This window comes from Manis pentadactyla, chromosome 2, assembly GCF_030020395.1.
Source record: "Manis pentadactyla isolate mManPen7 chromosome 2, mManPen7.hap1, whole genome shotgun sequence".
Classification (NCBI taxonomy): Eukaryota; Metazoa; Chordata; class Mammalia; order Pholidota; family Manidae; genus Manis; species Manis pentadactyla.
In genome coordinates, this window is record NC_080020.1 from 221,161,487 (window position 1) to 221,188,689 (window position 27,203).

A 27,203-nucleotide genomic window follows, 5' to 3' on the forward strand; every position below is an offset into this window, starting at 1 on the left:
TTCTCTCTTTTTCCACTAAATGCCGTTTTTCTGGCCACTCTCTTCTCGGCGACGGTGAACTACCAGGCTACGCCCAACCAGAGCTAACTTAGGCCGACATCAGACCTTTCCCTTACGTAAGAGGCGGGGACCTATGAGCGCCGAGGCGAGCCACACTTTTGATTGGGCGTGACGTCTTATTAATCTCCAAGCTTCTCCAATTAGAGGCCGAGTCCGCCCAGCCTTCCTCGCTCCCATTGGCCTCCGTACGGGAAAGGTGGAGGAAAAGGGGTACGCTGAGGTCGCGCGAGAGCGGCACTCGGCGCTCAGTGCGCAGGTGCGGAGGAGCTTGCTGGGGCCCGGGCCGGGGGCGGGCTTGAAGACGCGACGTTTGGTTTTGGAGACCGTAGCAGAGTTCTCTGGGTTCAGTCGCTGGGCGGAAGGCGTTTGTCATTCCCAATGGTGTCCATGACTTTCAAGCGGAGCCGCAGCGACCGATTCTACAGCACTCGGTGCTGCGGCTGTTGCCATGTCCGCACCGGGACGATCATCCTGGGGACCTCGTACATGGTAAGGGCGGCCGCGGGTGCTGAGGCCCCGGGGAACTGCGCGTGGGAGGGAGGGGGGCGGTCCGGTCCGAAAGGAGGCGTGTCCACTGCGGGCGGCGGGCCTGAACGGTGTTGGGTCGGGCGGGAAGGCGGAGGGGGCCTCCTGGGGGTGCTCTCCTTTTGCGGGGGCGACTGCCCCGGAGTCAGCGGGGTGGACGAGAGGAGGGCTGGAGTAAGAGGAGAAACGCAGGGTTGAGAGAAGCGGAGGCGTTTCGTCCGAGGAAGGCATGAGGGTGCTAGGATTTGGTGGGGAGTTGAGGGAATTACCGTTTCGGCTCTTTAGGTGCTTCCGTACCCCGCCCCTTACCTCCCAGTACCCCTCGTCCCGCACAAATGCTCCAAGGAAACAATTAGGAGCGGACCTTGATAAACGTAGCTGGGTTCAGCATTACGTCTTGTCCGAAAGCGAAAGATCTAATTGTAACACAGCTGTTTTGTGGTTCCTGGACCTCGTTTGTTAGTGTGTTTGCGATGTAGGCTAAAAGGCCTCTGCTGTGAGTCTGGAGAACCTCCTGTAGACAGTACCTTTTGCCGGAATTTATTCTCGGTCTGCTTTTTCCTGCTACAGTTACCCCCCGCGCATTAGATGCTTGTATTAGACCCACTGTGTTTTTTAAGAGACCTTTATTGAGAGCTTTCTCTATTCAGGCCACATGTGCTAACATTTCCTGGGTTCCAAGGCGCGTAGATGTAATATGTCATAACCAAGTTGTCAGTGTTACTGATTAGTGGTTCACTTGTAATTCTATTGTGATTTCACACCACCATCGGTAATATGATGTATATAATATTACACTGATGAATATAATAACACACTGAAGCTAATATATGACTTACAAATGTTTGCTTCTGTTGAAGTAGTTTTAGGCTTATAATGGCTTTACAGAAGCCTTCACAGATTTCTCATATTGTCGACTGGCTAATGACTTCGTGATTTTGTTGTTTGGTGTGAGAGGTTGTGGCATTAGGGATACTGCGCAGTTTCTGATAGCTTCTGTGAACTGCAAAAAAACCCAAACCAAAACGAAAAAAGAAAAACTTTATCTCATTCTTTATGCCTTTTCCTGTCATCATCACTTCCTTACTCAGTGCCTTGAAATCATTACCGTTTGGACAGATAGTAATCAATTTCAATAGGCAGATACTGTTTTATGGCCATGCCCAGGGGACTGCCTACCTCTGCATTATTCCTGATGGCTGTTTTTTTTAGCCTTGCTTTATTAATGTACATTAAAAATTACAACACAACTTGAAAACGTAGGCTTATTTGCTTGCTTATAAGTTTAATATTTACTGTACTTATATTCAGAAATATCTTATTGGTATAATTATATTTCCCCTCAAACTACTACCGCCTTCTCTATTTTAACTGATTGTATATATTGGACATCAGTTAATGGCAATAGCATTGTATTTGTAACTTCCTCTTATTTTTTCTCCATTTTGCAAAAGGTCTGGGTCTTCAATATCTCCTGTTTCTTCTTAGTTCTACTTTCCATTTCCCTAAATGAATAATTCAGATCTTTAGGGTCCTCAAGTGTCTTACTCCACCCTGCCTCCTTCATCCCTAGAAAATGACCTTACTTTCTACTTAACTGAGAAAGAGTCCAGCAGCTGGGACTCAGCCTGCAAATCTTGTTTGTTCTCAGATCCGCCCCTCCATTCATAAAATACAGGGATTCTAACTCCTCAAGAAGACAATTAACCACCATCCCAATTTCAATATCTGAATGTAATTAGCTGTATTTCTTTATAGTCTTTACTAGGCAGGTTTTTTTGATGCTGTGGGCTCAATTCATTGAAATGAAAGGAATAGCAGGGCAAAGTGGGAGTTACATACATAAACAGCAAAACTCAAAATGCAGGGAGAACAATTTTAGTAAGGGCATTTATTCTCCCAAAATAGGGAGTGACGAATTTAAATCTATACCCCACTGGAAGTTCTTGATGTGGAAACTGAAAGGGTATCTCGCCGCGACCATCCTTACCCAGAATGACTCAGGAGACACGGGCCCATGCAAGAGACTTTATTGTCTGAAGGAGAGAGTGGCTGCTCCAGAGGGAGTTGGGGGAGAGAGAGAGAGCAGCGGGACAGAGAGACAGAGACAAAGAGAGGGCAGCAGTGTAAGAGAGAGAGAGAGAGAGAGAGAGCGTGCGACAGAGAGACAGAGACAGAGAGAGACAGCGTGGTGCCTTTTACTGTGGCGGATCCGCTCGGCCTGTTGCCTTGGGGTAGGGTCGGGATGTTTAGAGATAAGCCGGGGTAAGCCCCACGCAAGCCCAGGCATATTTCTCACCGGCTTATGTGCTTGGAACCATGGGGCAAATGGAGGATAAATTACTATTTTCTTACATTCCTCCCTTTTCTGTTTTATAAGTGGTAGAGGATTTGGGAAGGGGTGAAGGTCAGTCTTCAGTAACTGCTTCCTGCTGATTAGGGGCGATGAAGTTCATCTTTGTACTGATGGGGGTGGTCCTCAGATGAACCCGTAGTCTGCAGTGGCGATGGCATGTTCCAGGTTCAATAAGGATCATCGTCTTTGGAGAGGGGTTGGTAATCCTGTAATATAAGCTGGTTAAAGGTTTGGTTAGAAATTTTTTGCATTTGGGCTGATTGCTATGTTTACATAGGGTGGCTGAATTATAGCATTGATGGGGACCTATGTGTAGGCAGAAAAGCAACCTGTAGGGCAAAGGGAATCCTTGATGGTGCAATCTTTTGGACACTGAAAGAAGAAAGGGCTGGCATTGGGAAGATAGGTCTGGTGAGAGAGTAAGTGTTGAGACCAGGGTTAATAATCCTGAAGCATGATGCATGGCGGTTTTAAGGGAGGTCTTAGGACTCTGTGCGGGCAGAAACTTCTTCAGTGATGAGTGGAAGTGGAGATGAGCAGCGCGAAATGCGGAGAGTAAGAGGTCCCGTCAGGGTGGAGGAGTAGGAACCTGTGGGAGATTTGGTGGGAGGGGAATAAGGGGAGACAAACGGCTTATGGTGGGAGTTGTGTATCTAGTGGGGAAGACCCTGGAGTTTAACTGCAGTTGGCGTGGAAAGGATTACTGTGTATGGTCTTTGCCATTTGGGAGTTAGGGATAGCGTTGCTTGGTGTTTGGAATGGGCATGGTTTGGAGAAGTTTTTTCCTGTCTATGGTAATGGCCTTGTAGCGCGGGGAGAGCTGAACTCCCAGGTATGTGACCTAAGCGGCAGACAGCTGGACTTTGGAGGGTGAAACCCGATAGCTGTGTTCTGAGAGAAAGTTAAAAAGTGAATAGTATTCTGTTGAGAGGTTTGTAGGGAGGGACTGCACGGGAGGAGATGATCTACATATTGAAGGAGGATGGAGCTCGAGAGAGTAAGGGATTTGAGGTCTTGTGCTAGAGCCTGTCCAAAAGGTGGGGACTATCTTTAAAGGCTTGGGGAAGGACTTGTTAAGTGTTTACTGAATATTAAAAATTAACTTAACTTAAGGAATTTCCTGCCTTGATTTTTCTCTGGGATACCGGCATCTTGGTCTGGGAGCATATCAGAAGGCTGCCTGCTCAGCTCCCAAGGTGGGCTGAGGTATTGTCTATTTGCTAAAGAATCCTGCCTTTTACTATTCCGTCTACAGCTGGGTCTGCATGCTAAGTTAGTTGCTCAGTTTGCAAAATTACCTCCTCAGATCTGAAGGAGGAAAGACAGCACATAGGCCTGGGCCTTTTAGTATGCTAAAGTGTATCTTATACACGATCACAAATGATTAGCATAATAAAACATGTGCTACTCTTCTTTATCTGGGGAACATTAACTGATCTCACTGAACAATGTTCAACAGTTTTAGTAGGGGGAGGCGGTTTCCTAGCATGTAGTTACATTGCTCTGACTGCAAATATCCCGCCTTGCTTTCTCCAGAGGCTCTCACTTTATTCTGTCTAAGCCTATGGTCCCTGTCTCATTCTCCCCTCTACAGATAGAGACTCTAGCTGCTGCTAGGGAAAAGGGGCGATGACCGCTCTGGCTGCTTCATGCTGAGAGGGGGCGCAGTAAAGGGTGCAGCTAGGTCTCCATCACTGGTCAGTTGAGAGGGCCTCGGAAGGTTGGCGCTTCTATTCTGGGTTTTATTTCTATTACTATTTGCAGTTTTGTGGCTTTTAGGCAAGATAGAACAAATTGTTATTAGGTTAAGTAGCCACATCTGGAGTTGGATTTTCCATTCTGGAAGGACAAACTTGATGAGATTAAGATTGCATGGCTGAATATGAGAACTAGAAATATGAAGAGTCTAATTGAGAATCATAGCCAGGTATCATGGGGAAACTAGAATTCTGGATCGAGTTTACATCTCAATGGCTAGTATTAGGATTTAGTATAGATAAGACTGCATTATTGAAACAATACTTTTCTCTAGAATCACCCTCATTTTTATTAGAAGTATTCAGATTAAGAAAATAATTAACAGTTGGCTTGATTATTTGCATAAGTGCAGCAAGAAGAGTAATTGATTACATGGGGTCTTTTAAATATGCTTTGCTGGAACTTTTTGCAAGGAATTTCAGATTGAACTTTTAAGGGCTTCTTGAGGCCAGAAAGCCAAGCCAGACTTGCCATCAGCTTGTGCCTGCAGTACCTGTAGATTTGGGTGAATTCCTCTCTTCCTGAGGTTCTTGCACCTGCCGGGAAGTGACCTTCCTTACTCACCTGGTAAGGCTGCTGGGAACTTTGTAAGCAAGGTACCAGGCCAGTTCTTCCAAGGGGCTTTGTTGGCTTTATAAAGTCAGTCTTAGTTCCTTAAAGCTGTCGGTTCATATCTGAATTTACACACGTGTCTCTCAGGTATGACGTTCCAGTCAAAGCTTTGGTAATATAACCAGTGTTTTTAATTAGTCCTCTGACAAGGAAAGCAGATTCTTATTGAACTTATGCAAATAAACATACTGCCATGAAATATAAAAATAGTCACAGTTTTTAAATTCTAGAGGGATCAGGTAGAGAGAAAGATAAAAGTTTCAATTCTGCTTATAAAGGCAGTCATTTACTAAACTGTTGTCAGCTTAAGAGAAAAAGCTTGAAACACTTTATCAACAACATTTGAAACAAGCCACAAAATTATCTTCCTTAGTTTACTTAATCCTATGTAACTAATACCTGTTCTGCTGAAATCTAGTTTTTTACTAGTTTAGGAGTAATAAAACAGTGAGTATAGATAACAAAAGACTTACAAATGACAATGGTTAAAGATCTGATGAGAGCTTACTGTAAGACAGTTGTCGGTAAGGAAATTTGGATATTTCTGTAACACAAAACATTCATTAACAAAGTTTAGCATCATTCCCTGTGACAGTGCCTTCTAGGTAATTAAGCAGGTAAATAAGCCAAATAAGCTAAATATTTTCTCCAATGAGAAAAAATTCCTCTGACATGTTCCAGGGGCCCTCTGGAAAATATCAGAGTTAACTAGAGGTAAAAGCACCTTTTTGCATTTGATTTTGGGAAGCTGTTAAAAGTTTTAAGGCACTTGCTTAAATAGTTACTCACATTAGACAAAGCTACATTTCACTTTAAGCATTTTTCTTTGAAAGATTTAACAGATACCATCAACTTAAATGACTTGAGGTAAACTTAAGGAGCTTATAACCATAAGGACGTGTCTGTTCAGTTCAACTTAAATTAGCATTAATGCTTGATATCTTCTATTAGAATTTTCTGGAAATTTTAGAATGCCCAATTTTTACAAGGGCTTGTCTTTAAATCAATTTTTATTAATACTATCTAGAGGTAGAAAAATATTTTTCATTTACACACTTATACACAAACATACAGATTGAGATGTAATGATACAGTGAGAGGACAGACAGAGCTCCTGGCATGAGCCAGGAGGGGACAGGAGAGCTCATGGTGGTGCATTGTCTAGGAGTGTTATAGGCAGTTGAGGATATTTGGGAATGTGAAAAAAGCTTGGTGTGGACTTTAAGGCAAGTAGTAGGTGTTTAGGATTGCAGGGGAGACAGAGAGAGCTTGGTTCGGAGGTAGGAGAAAGCCTGGATATATGGGATCTCTTTGCATTTGCCTCTATGCTCACAGAAGTTGTATAAGTCACGGAGAATTTTAGGATCTAAAGAGCCATTTGGAGGCCACTTAGACTGATTGTCCAAGGGATATTGTGGCCAGATCTCATTAAAGTAGGGAACAGGTTTGAGGTCTGGAGTGAGGTGGAGGGGCTTTAGATTATTGAGTAAGCACCCTAGCCGCGAATCTGCGGGAATGGAGGGGCCAGATCCCATGGTGAGAACGAGACCGTTCAGAAGTCGCTGAGGCGTCCCTGAGCGATTGAGAAGGTCACGGAGAAGAACAGCCACAGTTAGGGGGTCGTCACCACCTCTTAACTGTGGGGTCAAGGTGAAAACGCTGGGGAGGCTCCGTACCTGGTACCAAGAGTTTTCGAGTCGAGTAGAAATGTAGATAAAGGGAGACCGGGCCTCAGTGGATGAGGATTCTCACCATGGGGAGGCAGAGAAGGGTCAACTATAGGGATCAACCGTGACTCTGAAAGTCGTGGTTGGGGGTGCCCCTGTCCCAGAGGAGCCCTTGGGGGTGCCGGACACACAATGGTCACTTCCCAGGTTCCAAAGGGACATTTAAGTCGACCATGAAGGGGAGACTCACCAAATCGAAGGCCGGTGTTGGGCAAGATGACGAGCCACTGGGGAAATGGATGGTGAGCCCGTGGAGGAGGATCAGGCAGTGAGGGTTTCCAGAGCAGCTCAGGTTCCCAGAGGAAGAGCAGAGTCAATGGGAGAGCCTCATCCGAGTCACGGCACCATATGTCGCTGCGACCCTTCTTACCCAGAACGACTCAGGAGACACGGGCCCATGCAAGAGACTTTATTATCTGAAGGAGAGAGAGTGGCTGCTCCAGAGGGAGTGGGGGGAGAGAGAGAGGGAGAGAGAGCAGTGGGACAGAGAGAGAGAGACAGAGACAAAGAGAGGGCAGCAGAGAGAGAGAGAGAGTGACAGAGAGACAGAGACAGAGACAGAGAGGGCAGAGGGCAGCAGCCTGATGCCTTTTATTGTGGCGGATCCCCTCAGCCTGTTGCCTTGGGGGAGGGTCGGGATGTATAGAGATAAAGCGGGGTAAGCCCCAGGCAAGCCCAGGCATAATTCTCACCGGCTTATGTGCTTGGGACCATGGGGCAAATGGAGGATAAATTACTATTTTCTTACAGAAACATTTCACATATCTCCCTTTTTCCATGCTTTAGTTTTCACAGTTATAAAAAGAAGCCATAGCTTCTCTTTTCTGGTTATGCACTTCCTGGTTAGCAGAACATTATAAGCTACTTAAGTCAACTGATACGTCATACATTAATTAAGAGGTTTATTGATAACTGCAGTGTAAAAGGCTTTGATGGACATGCAAAAAGAATAAATCACAGGGATCATGTGTCATTCATCTTTTGTATTCGTATTACATAGGAGCTCTCAAATGGTTCTTGTCTTGAACATGGTATCTGCCCTTAAGATATTTATGGTATTACAGATAATTTTGGAGCATTGGTATAAAAATGAAACTTATGGTACAATGACAAGGGAGAGGGTGAAGTGATCAGTCATCAGATTCTATTTAGATTAAAGACTGGAAAAAAGCCATTGGTATTTTTTTATTATAATATTGCTGGGGACTTTAAAAGGTGTAGCTTCGGTAGCAATGTAAGACACAATTTCTGCCTAGTTGGGGAGACATATAACACTTAGAAAACAAGACCACCTAGACAAAAGTGTAGTATAATATGCTTCTCCAAAGGGGACTTGTCCAAGCAGTGCATTTTGTTGCCAGAAGTTTTTTACTTAGATGGAGAAGTGTAATAGAGAAACGAATGAGGCAGAATGTCACTATGCCCCCCACCTCCCCCACCTTCCCACCCCACGACCTTGTCAAGATGCTCTCTCCTTTATTTCAGGTGGGACAATACTTAGGATTCTCTTTTGATTGCCTCTGTGCTGTGTTTGGAACCTGGGGTTGCAGCGCTCCCACCTACTGGGCCCAGACAGTGGTGTATCAGTGACTTTGTATCTGATCCACAGTAACAGCTTTCTAGCAACTGCTTCTGCTGGCTAGTGTTAAGTCGATTCGGACACTGTATACTAAAATATTAATTGTATGGTATTAAATAATGCAGAGAATCCAGAGCCATCTACATGCACCAGATTTATCAACCCTGAAGTGTTAGCCTCTCATTTTAGATATGAAAGAAGCATGCCTGGCTTAATCCATGATTAAGTAATGTGAAATTTCAGAATGAGCTCTAGTTTAGTTCTGGCATCCCTAAAATTGTTTTCTCAATTATTTATTAAAGAATTTGAAGCCAGGTGATTTCAAACAAAAATTTCTTACCCAGTATAAGTTCAAACATTTATTGAATAATTGAAAATAGGCTTAAAAGTCTTGCAGAAGGTGTCCTACATGGTTAATGGTGTATTACAAGAATACATTTTGAACATTTATAATAATTTTAGGTCTTGGTAAGATTTAATATGTGACTAATTTTTCATGAGTGTTTTTCAGCCATAAACAATCTGAAGTTAGGTAGGAGAGAAGTGAGGATAAGTTTCCTTGAGTTGTATTCCTATGTAGCCCTCACTCCTGACTCCTTTTAAGTAAGTATAGCTTGTTTGTATTTCAAAGTTAATATCTTTCCTCAAACATGTTGTTTGGTGCCTCGGTGCCTTTGCATGTGCTTTTCCTTACTCCTGAAATGTTCTCCCAAGTGACCTTTTAAAACCGCTATTAAAGGAAAATTTCAAATACACAAAAATAGTGAAATAACAAAAATCTCCCATTTACTCATCATCCAACTTCAACTATTAACAACATTTGCTAATTCTGTTAAATTTTTTTAATGATTAGCTCAAATGTTTTCTTGGTGAAGCTTTCCTTGTTTCCCAGCCTGGTGGATCTGTTTTTTTCACTTTATATCCAGAAAAGTTTCACGTAGCTCTTTGTTTGTAGTTGTTAACTAGACGTTAGTATGATAATCTTTTTATTTTTCACCCCCATAACAAGGTGTTCTCCTTGAGGGAGGAAGGTGATAGGTCTTACTCTAGAAAATGTGTATAGTAGCTAGTTTATTTATTAAAACATTTGAGGTATTCATTAAGACAGTTAAATGAATTCTCAGAAGGACCGAAATAACTCCTTTGTAACTGCACATACCAGTAAACAGTGACAAAAGATACTGTGTGTGGTGTACATTTAACGACATTTTTAGAAATAGTTTTGATTTTATCTGATGACAGTTCTTTGCTGACCTGCTGTTGTAGATTGATTCTCACTGAATGCTTTCTTCAGAAGCCTCTCAGACCCTTACAGGATGCCCTGAAACAAACACATGGTTTTAATTATAGTCTCAGCAGATGCTGGGTTGTGGCAAAATATGCTGTGGGAAAACTAAAGAATGATGATTCAAAACAAAAACCAGCACCCAGTGAATCTTCTGGGTTGGTTGTGGCAGTGAAATGAGAGCAAAGCTCTCCCAAAACTGAGTTCCTCCATGGATCCTTTGTAATAAGTAAAGTACAACATCTGGGTTTTGTTCTTGTTTGTTTACATACATAAGGTGTGCAAAAGGCTTAACAAAAGTACTGCCAACCATATTGTTTGGCCCACTGAGTTTATGGTGTCGCTCCCACACTGGGTGGTGTGCCTATTGCCCATACTGTTGACATACTTGCTGTATTTTATACCTCTGTATTCCTAGGTGTAGAAGTTAACTGTCCTTTTAAGTACATTTTTGTTGATTTTCTTTCCTGAATACAGTAAAGGAAAAAAAATAATCAGGAATAAATATTCTGGAATTGTTTTTGCCTAGTTGTGATTTTCAGAGAAATTCTATATTGTAAAACTATGAAGTTAATTTTATGTTTTTTTTTTTTTTAAAAAAACATTTCATGGAACTTAGTAGGAATATCAAAACCATTTAAAGTAAATAGCACGGGGCCTATATATGAACACAGGCTAGGTGCTCAGTGCTGAATTTTTTAGGATCGCAGGATGGAATTTCCATATTAATACTTCAGAAGTTGGAGTTCTAATGAAATATAGTGACTCATTGGGATATAATGAACTCACTCAAGGGTTGAAAAAATTGAGCTTTTAATGATGTGGCACTGAAATTTTACCATTTTCTTGGTCCTTTTGATTAGGCCTGTGATTTATTTTAATATTCAGGGCAGTGACTCAGTGAAAGGAAATTCAAAGTGTCACTAATATTACAAGAAGATAAAAGAGGATGAATCTGACTTAACAGTGATAGTGAAGAGAATATATTTTTTAAAATCCTACATACAATAATATTAGTCAACTAAAATGAAAATTTTCCTTCAACTAAATATTTCTGGTATGTCACTTCCTTCATTTATTAAATGGAGTTTGTGTGTTTTTCTTGACATGCGAATGTTTTTCTGTACTGTATAGAGCTTTTAAACTATGACTATTGTGTTTAGCAAAGAACAGTTTGCTGAATTGAATTCTTTTTTTTTTTTTTGATTTTTAAAATTTTTTATTGAAGGGTAGTTGACACACAGTATTACATTAGTTTCAGGTGTACAACACAGTGATTCAACATTTATATACATGATAATTGTAGGTACCAGCTAGCTATCACCATACCAAGTTGTTACAATATTTTGACTATATTCCTTATGCTATACATTACATCCCGGTTACTTATTTATTTTACAATTGGAAGTGCGTGTATATATATATATATATATATATATTTTTTTTTTGCGAGGGCATCTCTCATATTTATTGATCAAATGGTTGTTGACAACAATAAAATTCTGTATAGGGGGGTCAATGCTCAATGCACAATCATTAATCCACCCGAAGCCTAATTTTCGTCAGTCTCCAATCTTTTGAAGCTTAACGAACAAGTTCTTACATGGAGTACAAATTCTTACATAGTGAATAAGTTACATGGTGAACATTACAAGGGCAGTCATCACAGAAGCTTTTGGTTTTGCTCATGCATTATGAACTATAAACAGTCAGTTCAAATATGAATATTCATTTGATTTTTATACTTGATTTATATGTGGATACCACATTTCTCTCTTTATTATTATTATTTTTAATAAAATGCTGAAGTGGTAGGTAGATACAAGATAAAGGTAGAAAACATAGTTTAGTGTTGTAAGAGAGCAAATGTAGATGATCAGGTGTGTGTCTGTAGCCTATGTGTTAATCCAAGCTAGACACGGGCAATAAAACATCCACGTATGTGGAAGATTTCTCTCAGAACAAGGGGAGGAGGTTCTATGCCTCACCTCTGTTGATCCCCATTTTCTCACCTGATGGCCCCCCTGCGACTGTGCCTGTCTTAGGTTGTTCCTCCCTTGAGGAATCTTACCCGTCTCTGGCTAACCAGTCATCTTCCGGGGCCATACAGGGAAATGTAAAGTTGGTAAGTGAGAGGGAAGCCTTATTGTTTGAAATGGTTAGCTTTTTACTTCTTTGCATGTTTATGCCCTGTGGCTTCTATGCCCAGTATTTGTCTTGAGGTGTCTTTACCACTTGGAAGAATTATGATACTCGGTAAATTCGATATGTGGCATGAATTCTATTTAAGGGTTGTAATTAGGAAGGAAGGAGGAAAGCTATAGAAGTAGCAGGTGGAAGAAAACCTGGGGAGATTGATTATTTCTTTGACATATCTTCTTGTAGAGTAACTTCAGCATGTATAGTTTTTAAACTACTAAGTAAATTGTGCACACACATTAACATAATAGGAGTACAGTTATGTAACCAAAGCATACCTGTAATTACCAGCCATCTCCAGTGAAACCAAGAAAACCAGTTAGGTACCTTAGGCATTTGTGAAAACTTATCTATGATATGGTGGATATTGTCCAACTGAACTTGAACAGTCTGAGAGAATTCAGATAAATTAGAACAACCCATTCCTGGGGACTGTTCACATCCCATATGTTCTTTTAACAGTAAATAGTCTGTAGTTGTAAGATTTTGGAGTGCTACAATTTGCACTTCTCCTGATTCTTGGTTGAGTTCCAACCGTATAGATCCAGTCAAATTTGTTGTTTTACTGTATGCACAGGCCAGCTTAGATTTCTCCTTCTTCATTCCCATGGCAAGTCCAGGAACTGGTGGGATGAGTGCATCTACAGCTGTAGCAGTGTGTGGATCTTTGTTGGGGTTTTTTTGATGATCATCTTCTGGCATGAGTCTTCCCGAGAGTGCTGATGTTGAAAGTTCTTTTTCATATCGTATCTCAGTTCATTTTTGGGGTGAATTCTTTTTTTTTGTAATTTTTTATTAAGGTATTACTGATACACACTCGTGAAGGTTTCACGTGAAAAAACAATGGGTTATTACTACATTTACCCATATTATCAAGTCGCCACCCATACCCCAATGCAGTTGCTGTCCATCAGTGTAGCAAGATGCCACAGATTCGCTATTTGCCTTCTCTGTGCTACACTGTTTTCCCCGTGATCCCCCACACCATGTGTACTAAACATAATACACCCTCAATCCCCTTCTCCATCCCTCCCCACCCACCCTACCACACCCCTCCCCTTTGGTAACCACTAGTTCCTTCTTGGAGTCTGTGAGTCAGCTGCTATTTTGTTCCTTCAGTTTTACTTCGTTGTTATACTCCACAAATGAGGGAAATCTTTTGGCACTTGTCTTTCTCTGCCTGGCTTATTTCACTGAGCATAATAGCCTCCAGCTCCATCTATGGTGTTGCAAATGGTAGGATTTGTTTCTTTCTTATGGCTGAATAATATTCCATTGTGTATATGTACCACATTTTGTTTATCCATTCATCTACTGATGGACACTTAGGTTGCTTCCATATTTTTGACTATTGTAAAAAGTGCTGTGATAAACATAGGGGTGTTTATGTCTTTTTGAATCTGAGAAGTTGTATTCTTTGGGTAAATTCCAAGGAGTGGGATTCCCAGGTCAAATGGTATTTCTATTTTTAGTTTTTTGAGGAACCTCCATATTGCTTTCTACAATGGTTGAACTAGCTTACATTCCCACCAGCAGTATAGGAGGGTGCCCCTTTCTCTGCATCCTCACCAGCATTTGTTGTTCTTAGTCTTTTCAATGCTGGCCATGCTGAATTGATTTCAAACTATTTCCATACACAGAATATGTAACATTTCAGTTAATATTCTGATTGTTCAATAATTAATTATCTAATTGTATTAGCTTATACTCATACACGACATGCTGGCCAAAACCTGTTGCAATAAAAATGATTATTAAAAACGATCAGCCTTCAACTGGGGCACTGCCTTGCACATACGACAGTCCTTGTAAGACCCTTTAAGAGGTAAAGAACAAAGTATCCTGCCTTTGAGCAGTGCAAAGAAGGAATGTTACTGAACCTATTCACCTGGAAAGTAAAGAATAAACATTTTGTAGCCTTAGATAATGGTTTCTTTTGGAAAGATCTCAAAACAGGAGTTGCTTAGGAATGGTTGTAAGTACTCATACAGAGCTGAGAGTGCTTGATAAGCAGGTTGTCTTAAAAAAAAAACAGGTTGGTATTCTAGCTGTATTCTCTTACCAGCTCAGTGAACCTAGTTATTTTTGCTTGCTGAACCTTAATTTCTCCACTGCAAATGGGCTTTAGTATATTTACTTCACAAGGTTGTTGTGAGGAGTGAGTTAATATATCTAAGTATACTTGGTGTATAGTATATCCTCAACATGTTAGTTGATTCTGAATTCGATATTGTGACATTGTTTAGACTACCTAACCTTATCTTAAAGGCAAAGCTTGGGGCTGCTTGTCTTAGGGAATGTGAAATGCCTTCAACTGATAATTTATCATTCAGGGAGCTGCATAATAGTGTTTGCTTAAAATACTGTTCATAAATCTCTTGAAACTTATCAAATGTTCATATGTTCACAAAGGGAGGAGGACAGATTCTGTGAACTTTTTAGATAGGGAAACCTAACTCCAATCTTAGGTGAGACTTCTGTATTGAATCCCTAATAGGGCTGTTTTTGAGCACTTAGAGGAAGTGGTACTTCCTGGGATTCTGTAGGGATTCACTAATAAGTAGAGGCATAGACTTCCCTTTAAAATGCAGTTACAACCCTGGTAAACTAGGAAAATCCACCAGATAGTATGATGAGATTTCAGCAAGATGTTTCACAAATTCTCAATATGTTCCTCAGACCAGATAAAGAATCTTACTCAAAGGTTGCTGATTAATGGGAAGAGGACGCTTCTCTGGCAACTTTGTCCTTGATCCAATTCTCTTGCTAGTGACTTGGGTGGAGATACTGATGATGTGCTGATCATATTTTCAAATGCAGGAAGCTGAGGTAGTAAAAATGTAGGGTGTCAAAATCTAGATTGAGATGAGATAATCTTGACAGGCAAGTATGTAATGAAATTTGGTTGCAGATAAGGGCTTATGCTTGGACCTCTGAATCCTACTCAACAGGTGCAGGTGGTAGTTTAGCAAGATCAAGAGTAAGAAAGAATTAGGGGTTTTAGAGAGTTGTTCTAATGTGACATTCAAAAACTTAATTAAGCCAGTATCATTTCAGGCTGCATTAATTGAAATTTATTAGCTAGGGAATGGGAACTGAGATTCTGGTATGTTTTGAGCAGGGTGATCTTACCTTATTTTAGTAGTGCATTGAACAATGAGCACGTATATAGAGGAGAACAAAGAGGAAATAGTGGGGTAGCTGGACAATATGTTAGGTAGAGAAGTGGTTAATGTACCTAAATGCTTATTCAGAAAGGGCACATGTAAGCTACCCTTAGGTGTTAGAGGAGAGGTTACTAGGGAGGAGAAGCAGAAGATAAAATTTAGACTAGTACGTGGAAGTGGTATCATCAAAATCTTACGAACTCATAAGTATTTGAGTCCAGCTCAAGAGGACGTAGTTCTCTATCACAGGAGATACCGTAGAGGGGTTCTGGTGTATTGATGGATCATTATATATTTATCTGATGGACGTTATATATAGATAAGTGTATTGGATGAACTATAGCTCTTCAAACCCAGAAACACTGAGATTGGTATGTGAATAAATATGTGACTCTGAACATGAACAATTTGTAATGATCCCTTATTGTTAATTGTGCCATTTTACTCTGTTGTATTGATACGAACATAGGATCAAACATCTTTTCCCTGAAATGATAAATGTTTATACTTTAATTTTCTGAAATACTTATTTTTAAACTTTTTATAGTGGTATTGCATACTATTGTATCTCAGGTGGTCTCCTATTTTATATCTTTGTTAGTTTAAGTAAAATAATTTAAATATGGGGAGACAGCTAATGATTGTGCTGAAGACTGATTCCTGATGCATATTAGAATTGATAAAATGTTATCTTTCACAGGTTGTAAACCTATTGATGGCAATTTTGCTGACTGTGGAGGTAACTCATCCAAACTCAATGCCAGCTGTCAACATTCAGTATGAAGTCATTGGTAATTACTATTCGTCTGAGAGAATGGCTGGTATGTTTTTATTTGAAAATATCTTCTGTTAATTACACATACACACCATTTAGAGGAGGCTTGTTTAGATGATATTTAAGTTGTTTCCTGAGGCATAAAAGTGTTTTTGTGGGTTTTCAAAGATACCCAATGAAAGTTATAATTGAACATTTCTGGCCAGAAAATGTAATAGGCTATTAGAAGATTTTTGAGAATTATGTATTGGATACCTTAACTCCTTCCTGTCAGGTACTGTGGAGATAAGAGGAAAGAAGGAATTACAAAAAAACTGAGCTTTTGATGTCACCGGACAAATATAATAGAGGATGGCAGATTTGATCATGGAGCAAATATTACTTATATTATAAAATATGAATTATTTGAATATTTGATGATCTCTTTTGCTCAGGGTCATAATTTTAATGTATTTCTGTTAAGAATGAAGAAAGACTTGACCTTGGAGTTAAAGATAAAGTAACCTTAAACATTCATGGAAATTACCTTTTTAAACCTATTTATTCCCTGATAAGTGTTTTCATTATTTATGTTTTGCTAAAATACAGGTGCAGAAAAATTCTAGTTAAGATTTTACTATAAATTATATTAGAAATTTAATATTTGAACAGAGATTTATGCCTCAGACTTACAGTGCAAACAATTTATGCATGTTGTTTTTTTAAAATTTCACTTCAGAAAAATGTTCCCAGTTCAGTTTTTGTGTATTTATAATATTACAGGATCTAAATGACCATTTTTTAGTTTTATTAGCTTTTATTATAAAATTCTGAGCTTCATTACATTTGTGACCTTCTCTGATTTATTTACAAAGTTGCTTTTAAGAAAAATTTACTTGTTAATTCAAATGATTCACCATCCACAGGGCTAATTGTTTCTAGGATTCAGGTAGAGTTTTGTGGCCATCTGTCATACACGGTAGTATGAAACACTAGCAGTTGTTCACACTGTGTTTTTTTAAGTGCCTTTTTTTTTAATGAGTTTCTTGATTGTCTTTTCAAGTATAATGTAATCCTTTATTTTTTTTGTCCAATGTGATAGAATACCAAAAACATGTTAGAAACATCCCTTCTAGCATATGGTTTTTTTTCCTGAGTAGTCTGTTTAGAAACCAAAATAGAGCAACAAATAAAACTAGCTTCTAATGTCTATTTTTGGTTTTTAAAAAATTCATCTTAAGGCTACAAAATTTTACTGAACTTGATGGTGTCAGCATTTTCCCTTGTCATGTATATTTCTCTTAATTCCAGGTGTAGAAAAAGATTTATGGTTATTGAGATTCTTGTAAGTCTCTACACCTGGTTTCCTTGGCTAGAGCTGCAGGGATGAAGTGACAAGTTTATTGCATATTGTTTGAGTACTGTTACCGCTGTAGAGCATGTCAGATGTATTTGTTATATTTTTGTTGATCACAATTTGAAGCTCTTATTCTTGAGAGGATATACAAATACATAGTTCTTGGTCGTACAGCAATTTGTGTTTGAAAGTTGAAATATGACTTTCTTACAGACCTAGTGTTAAAATGTTATAATAACCCAGTGAATTTCTCATGACTGGCCTGGTGACTGACTTTAAATAATGAGGTTTGTGATAAATTATTTTTTATTTTTTATTTTTAATCAGCTAACCAGGATATGACACTCAATATGTAATTCTTTTGCAATATAATGCAGGCTGTTTTTCAAATATGAACTTAATTTTACTTATATTCACCTTGGGAATGGGTGAACACTTGGGGGCCCCCTAGAGGACATTCCTGTATATAGTGGTGGGTGGAAGTCTGAGGTTCATATCTGGGCATCTAGCCCTCATATTTTGTTTGCAATATTGATTCACAAATACTGGAGTGTCTCTTTTTCCATGCATATATGTATTTCCCAGCTGCCACTCCATTTCTACCTTATTTTGCTATTAGTTGCTCTAGTGGAAGACCTTGAGCTTCACTTTATTATTTCAATACTTTAATGAATTGAAATAAGTGTGTAGTCTTCCACAACAGATTCTTACTAGCTGTTTGTTTGAATTACAAATTTTGCTTTCAAGTTTGACCTATCCTGTTTAATTTCATATTTTGTTTATATCTGAATCCTTCCAAGTGCCATTGTACAGGCTGCCTCAGGGAAATCCTTTAAAATCCTTAACATTTAGCTATCCTATACCTTTAATAAAATTTAAAAAGGGCCATTCTTACTTAGTTTAGTGCTAAATACTGATGATGTTTGTATTGTCAGGTGGCAAGACAATACATACCGTTTATACAGTAGTGTGAATATTCAGCAGTTATTCTAACTGTTCATTTTAGTGCCCTTCAGGTTCTTAATATCTACCCAGAATCAACTTTAGATTTGTGCTGTGTGGCTTAGTACTGTAGAGATTATTTGTTTTTTTGAGAAAATTAGTGAACATGAATTAATGTAGAGAATGGGAACCACTTGAGAAAGAGTTGGGACAAAGAAGAAAATACACCTGTGAGTAGCAGAGAAGCCAAGGTGAAGGAATGAGGAGCGATGAGCTTAGATGTTGGTGGAGAACCTTCAGTTTCAGGTTATGTGTTTTATCTAAGGCAAGAGGGGCATCTGTAGCATTCTGTATTTAATACATCTGCCTTTTTAAAAAGCAAGTACTGCCTTTCCTTTCTGTTGAACCCTGCTCATCTCACAAGACCCAACTTGTATCATTTCTTTTAAAATTTTTCCCTGATTCTGCAGCAAAGCGAATTGTTTCTGCTTCCGTTGTAGCAATAGCCACATTGGATTATAATGATCTATTTGTGCATCTTCAGACTCTTAGGCTCTTGGGTAGAGTCCCTAGAGGAGTGACTGGTTGATGATGAGTGTCAGTGAATTTTAACAGTTTAATAAGAAAACCTAAGAACAGGTGTGAATTTCTCAAGCTTCATTACTTAATACTAAGACAGATCTTTTTAACTTGGTCTTAGCCAATTCTGAAAGTACTCAGACATTTTTAAAACCTTATTTTTGTTAATAAAATTAGCTTAATTAGATTTTTGTTTTTGTTTTCTCAGATAATGCCTGTGTTCTTTTTGCCGTCTCTGTTCTTATGTTTATAATCAGTTCAATGCTGGTATACGGAGCGATTTCTGTAAGTATCCTATATTCACCTTTTAATTAGAGTCAGACCTTTACTGAGTGATACTTAATTTCATACATGTGATGTGGTGATGTGCTTTTTTTTTTTTTCTTTAGTATCAAGTAGGTTGGCTGATTCCATTCTTCTGTTACCGGCTTTTTGACTTCGTTCTCAGTTGCTTGGTCGCTATTAGTTCTCTCACTTATTTGCCAAGAATCAAAGAATATCTGGATCAATTAGTAAGTGTGTATGCTAATTAAACTGTCTCATTTTAAGTAAAATATTTAAATTGAAATTTCGAGTCAAGTTTTAAAATAATTCTTATTACTACTCTTAACTGCCATGTTGAAACTAGTTAAGCAGAAAATAGAGTATCTTCTAACATGCCATTTGGATATTCTAATATTAAAACTCTCAAAAGTTGATCATAGAACCTGAGACTCAGTTCAGCTTTTGTTTTGAGTATGCAAAAAAATGTACTAATTTGACTGTACCAGCTTTCCTTGATATCCAAAAGTAGAGTGTTCTGTGAAACCTTTCATAAGCTGAAATGATGTAGAATGAAGCAGTTACCATTAATTTATATGAAAAATTGTTTTAACGTTCCCAGACCCAAAAAATAACCTAACCTCTCTCAGGCTTTTCTGATACCTTAGGACACTCCTTGCTACCAGACACACAAAATAAATCGAGGTAAAGCAGGAGATGCTTGCAGACACAGTCCCAGGCTCTGGTAGCGTGACGTTGAGATGCTTGCTGAGTATAGTTCCAGGGAAGGAGCCTGGTGGGCCACTCTTGATAACTTGGGAGTGTGTGCATAGCTCTTTGGGCTTCCTACAAAACAGATACTGAGCAGTATTTTCGCTGTGAAAGGGAGAATACTCTTGAGATTAATTTAGTGATGTGGCATAACATGGACTTTCAAATAGCAGGAGGTACCTGAATTTGGCACTCATTAAAGCATTCGTTTTTCATCTTTGCAGGTTTCTGCAGTAACTGTTAAATGCCTGCTCTATCCTTTGCTCTGTTCTAGGTGAACCCTTGATGAATGGTATAGATATAAACATTACTTCCCTCTCTTTAAGAAGCAAACCATGTATTTGGGGAGTTAAGATATAAATTGATTATCTGTGATAATGAACTAGAGTTGTCACATGACAACAGTAAGTGAGGAGCTTAAGATTAATGCAATCTAATGGAGGGACAGGGAACACTGGGCTGCAGTAAGGTCTGGAAGTAGGTGTGGGGGTCCAGATAAATAGCAATTCATTTTAAAATGCTGTCTGTTGGGAATTTTCTGCCTAGTCCATTTTGCATACTGCCAAATTTATTCATTCAAAAAACATTTGTTGGTTACTTAGATGCAAGACACTCTGCTAGTTCCTACAGATATATCAGTAGAACTTTTTAGTGGAGGAATTGGGATATTGACAGTGACTGAATTAAATATTTGATAAAAGCTGTGAAGGAAAAGTTAAGCTGCTGTGTGAGTGGGTATCCCACAGGTATCAGACCTGGACTAAAAGCAAGATTTGAACTGCACTCAGGACTCTGAGTAGGAATTAAGATAAAAACAGAAGTTAGGAGAAAAGAAAGAAAGAAATATAGGAATTAAGGAAAATAGAGAAGAAGGTGTTCTAAGTAAAGGAGAGATGCCTTGAGGGAGGAAGGAATGTGGTGTAGTCAGGGAACTACAAGATGACTATGGTGGTTGCCCACAGAGTCAGTGGAGGGGAGCAGCATGTGACGAGGCTGGAGAGAAGTAGCCGGGCAGGGCCTGTTGGCCTGGTCATTCGTAGTCAGGAGCTTCCTAAGCATAGTTACTTCTGATCATGTCATTTCTGGCTGGAAAATTTTTAAGCTTCTGAATAAAATTTGTAGCACTCCTTCATGAGCTGGTCCCTTTCAGTTTTTGTTCTTTTATTTATAGATGAAGGCTTATAGAACAGTTTTGTCCTACAGAGACACTTAGCTGGGTTTGGAGTTCACGTGTGGAAACTTTGGCCTTGGTGTTGACATATCCATTAAAAACAGCTTAAAGTTTGAAAAATTAAATGAACTTTATAGAAAAATATCAGAATGAATTTTTCTCTATTGCTTTCACAGACCCCCGTGTTTTCTCCCCTCTTATAGTTATTGGCCTCTCATACTGGAAGGTACTTTCTCTGTTGCCCAGCTTATGAATCCTAAATTATTCTTTCATAATGCCCTTCTCCCCAAACTTAGCTCATTGCCTTGCAGTGAAGAAAAGTGCAGAAAGAAAGAAATATAGAAATTAAGGAAAATAGAGAAGAAGGTGTTCTAGGTAAAGGAGAGACGCCTTGAGGCAGGAAGGAATGTGGTGTAGTCAGGGAACTACAAGATGACTATGGTGGTTGCACACAGAGCCAGTGGAGGGGAGCAGCACAGTGAATGCTAAATAAATATTTGGATAAATACAATTGATCTGAGAGGGGTATAGAATGGTGCAGTAAGCCATATCATCTTGCCTGGCTTTGTAACCAGGGCATACCTTCTTTTGCCCCTTTCTGATGAGCATTGAGTCTGATGATTGGCTTTTAGAAAAGTTATTTTTCCCATGTAGGACTAAATGGCTCATGGGACTTAGATAAATCTTCGTACCTCCCAACTCAGTGTCTCAGTGACCCCCCCTGGACAAATCTGGGGTCCTATAGACGAGATAGTGTTTTTCCAAAGTCTGGAAAGATGTAAACTAGTGAAAAGTAAAGAAAAAGTGAGCTCACTTGAGTCTTTTAAGAGTATTCTGGGTATTCAAACAAATGTGGTGTGTTTTAAGTGTTCAGTAGCATGCATTAAAGATGAGGCTTAAAAGCACTGAGTTAAATACCATTTATAAGTTTTTATTAGAATAGCAGCTCTGACTTGCTGCCTTTTGTTTATATTCTTAAGATGCTCTCTATTTTATTGCAAAGTGCAAGTGCCATGTCTGAATAATAAGTGTGTGTTGAATTAATAAACTGTATATTTTAGAGCAGGTTTAGGATCATAGCAAAATTGAATGGAAAGTTTCCCTATACCCGGTGTCCACCCCCCTTACCTCCCCCAACTGTCCACATCCTAAAGTGTAGTGGTGTATTTGTTACAACTGATTACCTGCATTGATATATTGTTATCACCATAATTTACTTGAGGGTTCACTTTTGGTGGTGTACATTCTGTAGATTTTGGCAAGTATGTGATGACATGTATCCTTCATTGCAGGATCATACAGAGTAGTTCCACTGCCTTAAAAGTCTTCTCTACTCTGGTTATTCACCCCTCACTTCCCTGCTCTTTTATAGCCTGATTTCCCCTATAAAGATGACCTCCTGGCATTGGACTCCAGCTGCCTCCTGTTCATTGTTCTTGTGTTCTTTGCCTTATTCATCATTTTTAAGGTGAGCTGCTGATTAACTATTTGGGAGACCAATTAGGCTCTGACACTATCCATTTAAGCTTTTTTGTTATCTCCTTACAGTTCACAGTGACTGTTTATTCTGACACAGTAGTAGAGATAGCTTCTAGGGAGTGTTTTCTCTCGTTTCTATAGAGAGGTTGGAAATGCCAAGATCCTTCCTAAGTGTAAGGAACATAATTACGTTTTTGGAAGTGATTCCTCATTTGGATTATAAATCTGTTAAAATTCTCAAGATTCAGAAACAATTTCTTCTGCAGTGCAGTGGTTATTAGACCTGAATGAAACCCCAACTCTGGTTTTCTCTATAAAATGGTGGTAACAAAACTTATCATAGCTAAATGAGAACAAGTAAGGAAAGGGCCTGGCCCTTACTTGGTCCAAGTGGATGTCAGTTCCCTCCTCCTCAGAGAAAATGTAGGGGAAACTATTATAAGGCAGCTTAATTTTAGAGCAGGTAGTCTGTTGAACATGTGTAAATTTTGTTTGTATTCTTTTAGGCTTATCTAATCAACTGTGTTTGGAATTGCTATAAATACATCAACAACAGAAACATGCCAGAGATTGCTGTGTACCCTGCCTTTGAAGCTCCTCCACAGGTGAGTGACCTTTTAATATATTAAAATCTGACTAGCCATTATTGATTATTCCCAAGAGCCTGGATTTTGCCTTTCTTCTCCTCACTGCCATAACTATGGTTTTGGGCATGAACTGCCTAAATTGACAAGATTCAGCATTTCCCGGTTGGAATCCTGGGTACATGGGTGAGAGACACCCTGCACTGCTCATCATCACGTTTCAGTTTGGCTGTTGGGTTTGGTTCAGAAGTGGTCTCTGAGAGTGTTGCATTTTGGAGGGAGATAAGAAAGGAAGTAGATACCAGTGTGAGCCATGCTAGGCTCATGACTTCGGAGTTTAAGGATGGGATGCTGTCATTTGAAGCTTGTGTTTCTTTCAAAAAGCTTCATATGATCTGAAGGGAAAGCAGCTTTTTCTGGGGAGAGCTGAAGGCAGTGGGTTCCGTGAGTCTGCTGGGGTGGTCTGCGTCGTGGGGCCCTCTAGGTGCTGCTGTACTCTCTTACCAGGTTTTCCTTATGTAGGATATATGCGGCCCATATAGAGCCAGCCTGGCACACTTGGTGTCATTCAGGTTAGAATGCCACCCTACTACATAGATGTGCCCTTTACCCTAGGGAAAGTGATAGAAAGAAGTACCTGATCCTTTGACTGCAAAGTCTCATGCAATTTAGGATCCAGAATCTTATTGGGGGCTTCCTTTAGCATGGTTCAGCAGGACCCTTAACCTAAGTCTGCAAGCCCTGCTGTGTGGTTGGCACTGGGACTTTATCAATCACACTGGTATGGCGGGGACAGTAGTGGCACATAATTCCTATCAAGGTGCCCTGGTAGCCTCGGTCAATTTAGAAGCAAAATTCTGCTCCCCGACCTTCTTCTCTCCCTCCCTCTGTTTACTAGTCGTCTCTACTCTCAGAAACCATGTAGCTAATAGTTTCTTCATCTGTTTAGGACCTAAAATCTGAAAGCTGAATGATTCCAGATAGGTTTTTAAAGGTAAATTAAGTCTGATACATATATTTTCTCTTTTCAGTATGTTTTGCCAACCTATGAAATGGCAGTGAAGATGCCTGAAAAAGAACCACCGCCTCCTTACATACCTGCCTGAAGAAAGTCTGCCTTTGTCAATAAACCCTATACCAGCTTTTGTCTTTTTATTTTACAGAATGCTGCAATACAGGGCTCTTTAAACTTATGAGATAAAATACATTTTCCTTTGTTTAAGCATTTATTTTCAAACACTAACAAGCTTTTTGACATATATTAAAGACCAGTTTTTTTTTTTGTTAAGTCTAGTACATTTTAATAGTTTCTGAAGACAATCTAGGAGTAAGCAAGAGGAGCAAAGTGCCATTGTTTGCCTTTAATTGGGGGTGGGTGGGAGGTGGGGAGGGCATATTCTCTACACATTTTCTTTTTTAACTGCACTTTCTTTATATAATAGTATGCATTTTGTTTTTTTGCTACCCTGAATACTTTCAGGAAGAAAGTTAAATAAATATTCAGGGTGAGTGAGTTGGGTATAAGATCTGAAGTTTTCAGCTATGAAAACAGGAAAAAGAAAATACAACATTTTAACTTGACTGTGGAAGATGACAGTTGCATGTTCTTAATATGTATGTTTCCATCTTTGTGATAAGATGCTTTAATAAATCTCTTAAATATTTACTCTTGTCATTTAAAAAAAAATCTGTTAGCCCCTTTTGGTAGATAAAACCTAATATTTTCCACTACAATAAACTCAGACTGTCAGGGTTTTTTTGTACTTTGAGAATACAATGTTAGACTTTCAATTGAAAGCATTTTAGTCCAGTAACTTAGAAGTATTATTTAAAATAATGGTAAAAGTATTATTACTTGAATCATAGGCCAAAAATTAATATTGACAGTTTGGTTTTAAAAAAGTCACATAATTAGCGTAGCGAGCTGTGTTTTTAAGTTAATATCATGTAGTTAGGTAATGAGTTCAAGAGTAATTCAAGGTAAAATGCATCAGTTGACCTTCAGAGGAGAACCAAGGAGAAAGCAGAAGCAAGCTGCCACTTACAGAGCCCGCAACTAAAATCTTCCGAAAATATTCAACCCTGAGTTTTGCTAAGAATGCGACAGTTGTGGCCTTGTATATACATCTACCATATAGACACATGAGTATATTTTACGCATTTTTAAAAGGGAAAACAGCTGTTCGGTTGCATCTCGTAGTATACCTCTTTTTGGGTAGTGGAAGATAATTTACTGGTATCTAGTTTTAGATCAAACTTTGCGGTTTGAAATCATCTGTGATTTCAAAATCAGGAACTAGTTCTCTGGGCTAGTTTCACTGTTATTTCATAAAAAATGGAAATCTCCCAAGAAATTAAGTTTCTTAGTTGATGTTGTTACTAGTTTAATTCTGTTGTTCTCCACTGAAGATCATGCTAAGCAGTATTTAGATAGTAACCAAACTTACTAGCCCCAAAATAACGTATCAGGACCCTGACCTGGCCCTCCTTTGAGTTTGAGGTGGGGAGAGGATAGGGAAGGGGCTTTGTCCTCAATCTGTAGCCAATCTCACTGGCCTAAATGGGCATTGTTCCTCCCCTGGGCTGGAAGTGACCTCTAATCATCATTTCATTTGAAGCAGATTTATCCTCTGGAGAAGAACACAGGCCTTAGACTTAATAGAGAACAGTCACAATGTGTTCATCCCAATCATTTCCTCCAAGGAAGAAGAAACATTTGTCATTAAGTGGTCATTTTTCCAGGAGAGGGAAGTCTGTTAGAACAGTTACATATCCTAGGAGATAATGCCCAAATCGTTTGCCTTAAAAAGTTAATTTTTTTCCCCTCTTGCTAGTGCTGAAGAGAAGCTGCAGTAGGTTACTTAGTATATTTGATTGTAAAATTCAGAAATCATTAAAAGATGAACGCTTGGCCCTGTTTTTTTTTAAATACGAAGCAACTTCACCTTGAGTGAAGTAGCTCATACTTTCCACCGTTCTGACTTCCAAATGCGGCACTCCCTCAAAATTCCCCACAGTGGCATGAGAGACTGATGCTCTTCTAAATTAAAGCCCTATTACCCTTTCTAACTTGTGTATTGGCTTTTAACATTCAACATGGTTGGCTCCCCAGCCTTAATCAATCATCTTGGCTTTCAAAACGTTTCATCAAGGTTTGCCTTTTTATCTATTCAGTTTCCTATTACAGCTTTTTTTTTTTTAATTCCTTGGTCTCATTTTAGTGGTGAGAGATCATGTAAAACTAATAAGATAATGATAGAGCTGTAGAGAAACAGGAAACAAGAAAGGGTGGGGGTAGTGGAGTGGTGGGTACAATTTTAAACTGTCAGAAAAGGTCGTACGTACAAGGTGACGTGGGACCTGACAGATGAGGTGGAAGAACGTCCCAGGCAGAGGGACTTGGTGGGAACATGCTTGTGTGTTCAAAGAACAGTGAGTGTGAGTGAAGTAAATGGAGAGGGAAAGGAGTGGCAAGGAGCTCAGGTGTTGGCTCGGCCGTTGTAGGTCATGATGGCTGACTGGGATGGAAAGCTACTGGGGGTTTCTGAAGGGATGAGAGTCTTGATCTATGGTGTGATTTCTCTGAATCGGTTTTCTCATCTAGAAAAGGATTCTGATAACTCAGTAGTAAAGAATAAATGTAATTCATATGCAGACCCTAGTACAGTGCCTAGCACATAACAAAAAAAAGTCAGTAGTTATTATAAGGCAGGTTATATAGAAGAATTGTTGAGAAATCAGCTACTGGATTCAGACAAACTTGTTTGAAACTCCAGTTCCATCACTGGTTTACCATGTAAGTGTGACCAAGATACTTAACCTCTGTGAGCTTTAATATGCACCATAATTTCATAAGATGAAGACTGTGTATAGTGCATGGCACAATGTCAGACTATAACAAGTACTCAAAGAATATATCTGTATATATGTTGAAATATTTAGAAGTATTAAGAGGTTTTAGCAAATTCTGTAAATTGGCCATTATCTGATCGTTTGGCAAATGGGCTTTCAATGAATTAGCTTTGAAGAATGATTTG

At 39.2% G+C, this 27,203-nt stretch overlaps 1 protein-coding gene across 1 annotated transcript; it reads left to right on the top strand.

Moving 5' to 3' along the window:
* The first annotated feature begins 297 nt into the window (after nt 1-297).
* Nucleotides 298-24,832, top strand: LAPTM4A (lysosomal protein transmembrane 4 alpha). Its single transcript, XM_036881683.2, has 7 exons — nt 298-549; nt 15,969-16,089; nt 19,109-19,185; nt 19,290-19,412; nt 22,476-22,571; nt 23,089-23,187; nt 24,198-24,832. Exons 1-7 carry the CDS (start codon nt 439-441, stop codon nt 24,270-24,272), a joined length of 702 nt encoding a protein of 233 aa, XP_036737578.1. The 5' UTR covers nt 298-438; the 3' UTR covers nt 24,273-24,832.
* Nucleotides 24,833-27,203: the final 2,371 nt, after the last annotated feature.

Excerpts from the sequence above, each read along its gene's own strand:
- LAPTM4A (XM_036881683.2), top strand. The coding sequence starts at position 439 with ATGGTGTCCATGACTTTCAAGCGGAGCCGCAGCGACCGATTCTACAGC. Across the intron at positions 550-15,968 it reads TCCTGGGGACCTCGTACATG|GTTGTAAACCTATTGATGGC; the intron begins GTAAGGGCGGCC and ends TATCTTTCACAG. Across the intron at positions 19,186-19,289 it reads TGGTATACGGAGCGATTTCT|TATCAAGTAGGTTGGCTGAT; the intron begins GTAAGTATCCTA and ends TTTTTTCTTTAG.